This window comes from Lepisosteus oculatus, chromosome 19, assembly GCF_040954835.1.
Source record: "Lepisosteus oculatus isolate fLepOcu1 chromosome 19, fLepOcu1.hap2, whole genome shotgun sequence".
Lineage (NCBI taxonomy): Eukaryota > Metazoa > Chordata > Actinopteri > Semionotiformes > Lepisosteidae > Lepisosteus > Lepisosteus oculatus.
In genome coordinates this window covers 14,849,638-14,857,535 of record NC_090714.1, presented here as the reverse complement: position 1 = coordinate 14,857,535, position 7,898 = coordinate 14,849,638, and the positions used below count along the sequence as shown (strand labels likewise).

The window sequence follows — 7,898 nt, the reverse complement described above, 5'->3', positions numbered from 1 at the left end:
AGCGTCTTAATTTTGATTGTAACTTATCTTTACATTCAAGCAAACAAATGATTATACAGAAAAATACTATAATCAACGCCATTCGGATATTCACAGAGATGTTGTTTTGTGTTAAAATCAACGACGATAAAAATGTTTTCAAAACTCCTTAAAAACATATAATGGTAGATTTTAACATTATACGTCTGCTGTAACTGTATAAATGGACCAAGTTTTGTTTCCAATCGGGGATAATGTATCCGATTCAAGGTCTACTGCTGCAGGAAAAAACAAATCTTCCTGCCATTTTTTCCTAAACCCTTATTCTCGCCGGGACTTGAATATACCCACAGGTGTCTTTCGGAGTGAAGTCACTGCCCCCCTCTGTCACTGTTTGTCTAATGCAAGCTGATGCCGGCTCTCTTAAAGCGCTATTTAACAGAGTCTGAGGCTGCGAAGACAGTTTGAGAGGGAGAGATCGAGGACGAAGAGAATAAGGATTGCGCGCAACGCCAGGCGAAAGGATTCCCACTCCTGACAACTTGAGGACGAAGACGGTTAGCGCACGCTGGCTCTCTGATGTCCTGCTTTCGTCTAAGAGACCCTGAGCTTTTTTTTGGTGGGGGGAGGTTGGCTTGTTTCTGGACGGTTTTGTAACGAAGTACAAAAAGATGCGAGTACCGATCACGCACTGTTGCTTCTCCGCTGTCGGCTTTCTTTAGCGTTAACCGGTTACTAGTTATTCCCCAAGGGCAATCATGCTGAGCAGCAGCAGTCCATCGTTAGCGTTCCATCTTCGTCTTTTCTTTACAGTGATGTGGGAGGAAGGACATATCGAGAGCTTCTAAAAGATTTATCTGTCCGTGATTTGATCAGTTGGATGAACTCTTCACTCCATCTGCAAAGACTTTCTTGGACAATGAAGACCACTCGGAAATGCAGGGCGCTGCTGTCCGTGGGCTTGAATCTGGTGGCTCTGTTTTTTTCCACTACCGCTTTCATCACGACTTACTGGTGCGAGGGCACACAGAGAGTCGCCAAGCCGAACTGCAGCAAAGACCGCCTGCGAAATTGCATCAACTACGGGGTAAACGAGACGGACCAGAGCAAGGTTCACTACAGCTGGGAGACTGGCGACGACAGGTTTCTGTTCAGGCATTTTCACACCGGCATCTGGTACTCGTGTGAGGAAAACATCAACGGAGGAGGTAAGAAGTCTTTTCCCCCACCTCTCTCCCTTCCTCTGCCCAGCGCAGTCTGCGAACGGTTCAACTTCTGGCTTCTTATCCGCATCTCTTCAGCAGAAGCCCCGCATCCACCGCCGACAGCAAGCAAGTATAGAACTCGCTTTTCTGCTCCCAGCGCAGTCATTTTAAATTCGCCAATTCCCCACGTTTTTCTTAGACCCGTCTAAAAAAAAAAAAAAAAAAGAAATACTTTGCGGGAAGCGTGTGTTTCATCGCTGACGGTTTCGTCTGTGAAATGGGATCAGAAGTAACGCTCTGCACAGCCCCGCAAACCAGCCGAGCATGCTGAGCTCTTGAAGGTCTCAGAAGTGCGCAGATGTTCTGAAATCCTATATCATTACAAATACTGGTTCTATTTTTATTTTTTACTTTCACGTTTTTGAAAATAACCCTTCGGCTAAAGCGTTATCAATTAAAGGGGGGTTTCTTTTAGGGAGAACTTTATCAAGAGGGGCAGTGTTGCTATGGTCTAAGAAGATCGGGGTGAAATGTATGGCTCACAATCTCTAAAGTTATGCTGCTTCATATTAAGTCTCACATACTATAGAAATACATTATGTACAGATCTATTTTAATTCCTTTCTTTTGCCTGACTTTTTTTTACAAAATTTCTTTTCAAAGCTAAAGTTGATTGTCTCCGGGTTGTCTTTTAGTGTGGAATCGGTGTCGGCAGTAATTGTGAGTCAGAAAGTGTGTGATGATTTGAAACCAAGTGAAGAGAAGCACACACGCACAACACAATTAAACTTACAGCACACAAGAACAGCAGTGAGACAGTGTCTATACCAGGGCTGGTCCTGGAGGGTCTGCAGGATTTGTATGTCTCTTTAAAGCATCAGTGCCCGCAGAGCTGTGAGATGTTGTTAAATTGATCCAATTAAGCCAGCAATGAGCTGATGTATATTTGTTAAATATAGTTGGATTGAAAACCACTAGACGCGCTCGACCTAGTCTTGGAGGAAAGCTCTGGATTAGAATGATTCCAATCAGACAAAAAGGAATATATTACTACTGCCAAGCTGCAATCAAATAATATGACATTCTGAGGTTAGTGAAATCAGCAGGCAGTTACACCTTCAGGAATAGCCAATAGAGTCTGCTGCTGTACAGTAAATATGCTTGCAGCTTACAGATAAACGGTCTACAGTTTCCTAAAGGAAAATCTATGGAATGGTATGTAGCTTGTCCTACTTCTATGGGTTACAATCTGGCATGTTTGGCACTTTTAAATGACCGACAGCTGGAGATTTTGAGAACCTGTTGAATTGGCCCTGTGACGTTACATCATTCCAGTTAGGAGCTCTGGCGCACTGAGCTCCTACCTGATGCTTGCAAAGTCTGAATCTGAGGGCAGATGTTCTCCAGCTCCATTCTGGAGTACATGCCCACTCCAGATTTCTGATATGATCCGATACGAATCCGATTCATTTTAAAATGCTTCATTGTATCTGCTGCATCTAAAATACTCACATCCCTCACCCATTTTAAAAATCTAGGATATGCGTGTGTGTTCCTGCGTGACGGAAAATAAAAATGCAGATTGTAAGATACGTGCGTGGATACTGGTCACTTAGGGTATGTACCTGGACTGACTCTGCTAACCACATATATAAATTACCTGGAGAATTCAGGCTCTTTCAAAGGCAGTGCAAATAATTCAACATAATGAAGGAGATTTCAAGATATTTAAATGTCATGTTGCTGTTTGGTGTCTCTCTGGCCTTGGTGACCCGTGGGCTCAATCGAAGAAGGGGTCAGAGTGGGCTTTGCTCCAGTGTGAATCAGTAGCAGACTGAGGGCAGTGCTCCTTTATAAAGGGAAACACAACCGAGCAAATCAAGCCTTCGTGAAAGAACTGCAGTTTGACTATGGCGCATTTTGATGACATGGTCCTGTTGGTCCTGTTTCTTGACCAACCACTTGAATTGATCAGGAGATGTAAAATGTGTCCAATCTACAGTACAGAAATTGCCTGGAATTCTAGTGTAAATAATCATGCCGTGATGCGTAAGTCTTCAACATGTGAGCAGATTATTTTGAATTCTCAACATTAGCTATGAAAAGCCACTTAATCGAAAGTAGGATCAAATCCATTAACCTACAGTTTCCTCTGAAGTAGCAGCAGACTGAGCAGATAATACTACCTCTAACTTGCATACAGCTAAGTAATATTACCGGCAGAGGAACAATCATGCTGAGATCTGGGTGGTCACAATCATTCATTAAAATATCGCAGTCTTATTAACCTGTAATGAAGGGGAGCAAGTGTTTTCATCACTGTGTGCAGCTGAATGGAAAATACCTCTTCCTCTTCTTGGGCCAACCAGAACAGCAGGGACGGGTTAAGTTAAGGCTTCACCCTGTCTTTTCAATTCAAATAACCCAGTAGCATGTGCCCTGTTGTCTTTGTAAGGCTGTTCTATGGCAGGACGTCTGTATTTCAGTGTGAATGTCTGCTGAAAGCTCTGGGCTTCTGGATAGAGAAGGCAGCACTCATGTTTCTGCCACCCTTACTTCTTTGCACAGAATTCATTCCACCCCTGCAGCATCCCTGCTCCTTAAGGACTGGTGCCTGACACCTATAATAAACGTCAACAGTGAGTTCTGTATTTAGCCACACAAAGGATTCATTGTTCTAAAGCCAGGTTAACCAAGATATATTCCTCCTTAGTATACACAGTGCAGGTGAGGGATAGAGTTCATAGCTTCCTTACCATCAACTCTGCTCATTGTTACTGTATTTTATTACAGTAATCGCAGTGACAGTAGTCAGTAATCGCCAGCAATGGGATTCTTGGTCAAGAGCCCACAAAGTCCTTCCAGTTATTTTTGTCATCCTTTTTTCCAGTCCCAGAGTAGAGCCTTTGCTGATATTGTGTTTTTAAAAAGAAACAGGGAGAGGATAATATTTTTAGGTGCTTTAAATATCCTAACAAATATGTAGATCTGGTAAAATGAACTAAAAATGTACTTCCCTGAAGGAACACAACTAAAAGAAAACACTTTTGGTCTGCAAATACAGCTTCCATTGGAAATTCTTGAATAGACTTTAGTAGCAGAGTATCGTTGTGCCTTATTACTGCGCCAACAGTCCTGCTCAGCTGCAGGAATTGGGTAGGGGCTGGGAGAGAGATCAGTTTATTAGGGATTACATCAAAGGACTAAATGAGTTTCTTTTCCTTTTTTAACCAGATGTTCCTATCCAGGCCTCCCATAAACACATCTGTATATGTGAAGACTGATGTACCAGAGGATAGACCATGCATGGTATTTACAGGATGGAGGATGAGCAGAAATAGATTTAAAAAGCTTCTGTGTTGCAGCACACATGTGCACGTACTCAGACAGAAACATATGTCAAATTGAAATGCATAAGCTGCATATTTAATAACCTCGACTACCACCATACCCATATGCATGATTAATTTAAAAAAGGGATTTATAGACAATAAAAAGATCAAGGAAATGAATTAGATGGTCTTGGCAGAAAACCCTCTTTAACAAGCTAGATACAATTTAGGAAACAGTTCAATGCATGGTATCTGGTGCTTGTGTCTCCATCTTTCGGCTCTTCTGTCTGAACTACCATGCATGTCTGATAGAAACATGGTTGATTTTGATGAAGAATTCTGCCAATTAAAAAGCAGATGGAACCTTGTCACTTGTAATCAAGCCTCGGATTAGCTGGTTTTGTTTTATTTTAATACAAGCACCGTTTCTTCAGTTTCTGTGGATGCCATTACTTCCAGTAGTTGCAAGACATATTTATTTGAACTTTGATTCCCTTTCGTAAAAAGCCCGAAGAGAAAACACCTTTTTTTTTGCAAGAGCAAGAAATGGACAAATTCTGAAGAGTGACTCCAAGTCTTCTACTTCGGTAGTAAAGCAGGCGAGAGGTCTCTGCTGCAGCAAATCCTATCTCTTGCTGTACACATTTCTTTCTCAGCTGCTCCATTGCTCTTTCTTTCTGATGCTCATAGTGTAATTCTGAAACATGATTGTGCTGTTGCTACATCTGGTGCCCTACTTTTAGATTAACAACCAAATTGAAAAGTCTGTATATAAGAAGGGAAACAGAATCTTCCAAGATAAATGCAGTGTGACTTTTAACCTCATTTTCTGTTTGTTTTAACTGTGATCTCTTTATGTTTCTAGGCAGTCCAATATGTGCAGTCTCCTATAAAACATCATCTAAACTATTTTGCTATATAAGAAGAGTTAGAGACCTGCCGCTAGACTAGATGTAATTTCTCAAGAAGTATTCTTCAAAGACTTTGCAAACCTGAGTGATCAGTGTGAGGAACTTGGTGTGCATCAGGCCAGGGTCGGCTTTGAATTGTTTTAATTATGTTTAATTTTAATTAGGTCTGTGTAAGGAAAGCTAGTTGGAGGAAGGAATGAAGTTACCAGCTTGATATAAAACAGTGATACAGAATTCCAGTCCTGGAGGGCAACAATCAGAGCTAGTTTTATAATACAACCGACAGGTCTAATTAGGCAAATAAATCATTCATTTATTCAATTAACCTAGAATGGAAATAGGAAGTCACTGTTAACCCAGAGGTCCACAGCTGTGCTCTCCTGGGTTAAAAATGACTCCGAAAGCTGTCCAGTCCTGGGCCAGGAGGACCTGTGTCTCTGGCATTTTTCATTCCAGCACAGCTCTTGATGAACTAATTCAGTTCATTATCAGAGTGATTGAACGACTTCTTCCAGCTCTTCAGATACTGTTGCGTTAAAGGGATTGTGAAAAACCTGCAAACGCACCAACCCAGAACCAGGTCTGCATAAGCATGTTATTTGATTTCACTGTCCTGATCCATTTTTTTAAATGAAAAAAAGAATGCTGTTTAAAAAACCTTCACATCAGCTCTTTTGCAATTTACCAAAATTTCCAACTATTGGTAGTATCCATATGGAATTCAAGAAACATTTTGTTGTGAGATTTTTTGGGACGTTAAAGGGTTACTGTAACACTATTTTTATATTCTAGGGTTAGAAAGAATGATTATCGATGAGCGCATTTAAAAACACTATGAAAGTAAAATGTACGCAGTAACTTGTAAAACCGTCAATTAAACCACAAAATAGACACAATTTCCAGGTATGAGCAGCACCTTCATTGTCTGCAATTCAGAAAGAGGCAACAAAACATCTGGCGACATGAAAAAAACCTTATTACATTGAAAACAAGCAGATTTGTGAATACATCTCTTTAAACCAATAGTAATATGAACACTGAGATACTATTACTTAGTATTTGTCAGCAAAACCGTCTAAAGTTAGTATTAGTACTACTTCAGTATTATGCCAACAAATACACTGCTGCATAACCTATACTTATGTGCTCATACATCCTATTCAATTAGTCATTGCAGTGACTAGTGAGCAGGAAGGGCCACATCATGTCACAATTCGCACCAACTCTCACTCTCACCCCTGGCGAGACCAGCGGCTTGCGACGAGATGGCCACCAGACAGTACTTTCACGAAGTTCACCATTTCGTGCCTGATTCAGAATTTGTCAAACTTTTCGATACCGTTAATTAATTTATTTGGTTACAAAAGATTCAATTACAGATCTGTGAAATTGGGACTGCAGTCTCCCTTAAACAAAATGTTTAAGTCTAATTTTAGCCGTAAATACGGCCTCATTAGATCTTTCTACACTTCTGGTAAATGTGTAGACATGACCATGAAAACTTTACTTTCATTTAATAAGTGGACAGCATGTTTGCATCGTTTGGAAGGACTTATGGGCTCCCATCGCAATCAGCTACAGATGTGGTAGACAGAAGCTAAAACGGCAGCTTCGAAGTTGCAGCAGCTGTCTTCCTGTAATGCTTAGGGGAAATTCTGTGTGGCAGCCGGATAATTGTTTTGTGTCCTTTTCATCCAACATTACAATCCAATTCTCTGTGCAAAACAGGAGAAAGAACAAATACGTAAAAACCCCAAATCAGTTTCAGTTTCAGACAGCCTAATTGCTCTCACAGGAGTCAATGTGATCGAGCTTGAAGGTCTTCTGCTCTTTGGTAGGTATTTTTCTGTTTCCCAGTCTCGTGTTCTAATTGGACTTGATTTAATGTCGCCTTCTCGGTGCAAAACTAATCTAAGGAAATATCCCATTTCCTCTGCCTGGAAAAGGTTTGCCACCACAAATGTGCACTTTTTTCCCCATTTGAGATTTATTCAGTTTTTACTTAGTTTGCTTATACTGTTGCTCGGTTTAACTACACTTCTGCTGCATTTCACTCCACTTTTAATGACCAATGTAAGGGTGATCTGTCCACAACATGTAACCTTCAGGCAGTGATTTCAGATGAAGTCTTTCTGCCTTTTGTAGCTGTGCAGCGCCACTTTGCAGATTCTTAAGAAGGACAGCTTTAGTGCAATTTTCATTGGGTTTGAAAGAAATGAGCCGCAGGGCTCCTTTATCTTGGGAAGAGCGCACTTACTCTAGCTCCAGGCCTAGCCTTCAAGTCAGCTTGCAAAAACACTGAGCACAGTATATAATGAAAAAGGATACACAGGGAGATCTCGAAATGCAGAATTAGTTGCTCTTGTATTTCTACTGTAGCCGTCATTTGCCAAGAAATGTCAAATTCAGGCTCCCTGAGTCCTTGAGTGGTTCTAAAACCACGACTGGGCTGCACTGACAGTGAGGACGGC

The 7,898-nt window shown here is 41.1% G+C and overlaps 1 protein-coding gene across 1 annotated transcript in view; it reads left to right on the top strand.

Annotated features, from left to right (window-relative positions):
• Positions 1-312: 312 nt before the first annotated feature.
• The window catches only part of gsg1l (gsg1-like), a 29,308-nt gene continuing 21,722 nt past the window's right edge, over positions 313-7,898 (top strand). Inside the window, exon 1 of the mRNA XM_006637167.3 lies at positions 313-1,187. Within this exon, the coding sequence (XP_006637230.2) occupies positions 860-1,187 (328 nt within the window). The 5' untranslated portion in view covers positions 313-859. The remainder of the gene's footprint in view (positions 1,188-7,898) is intronic.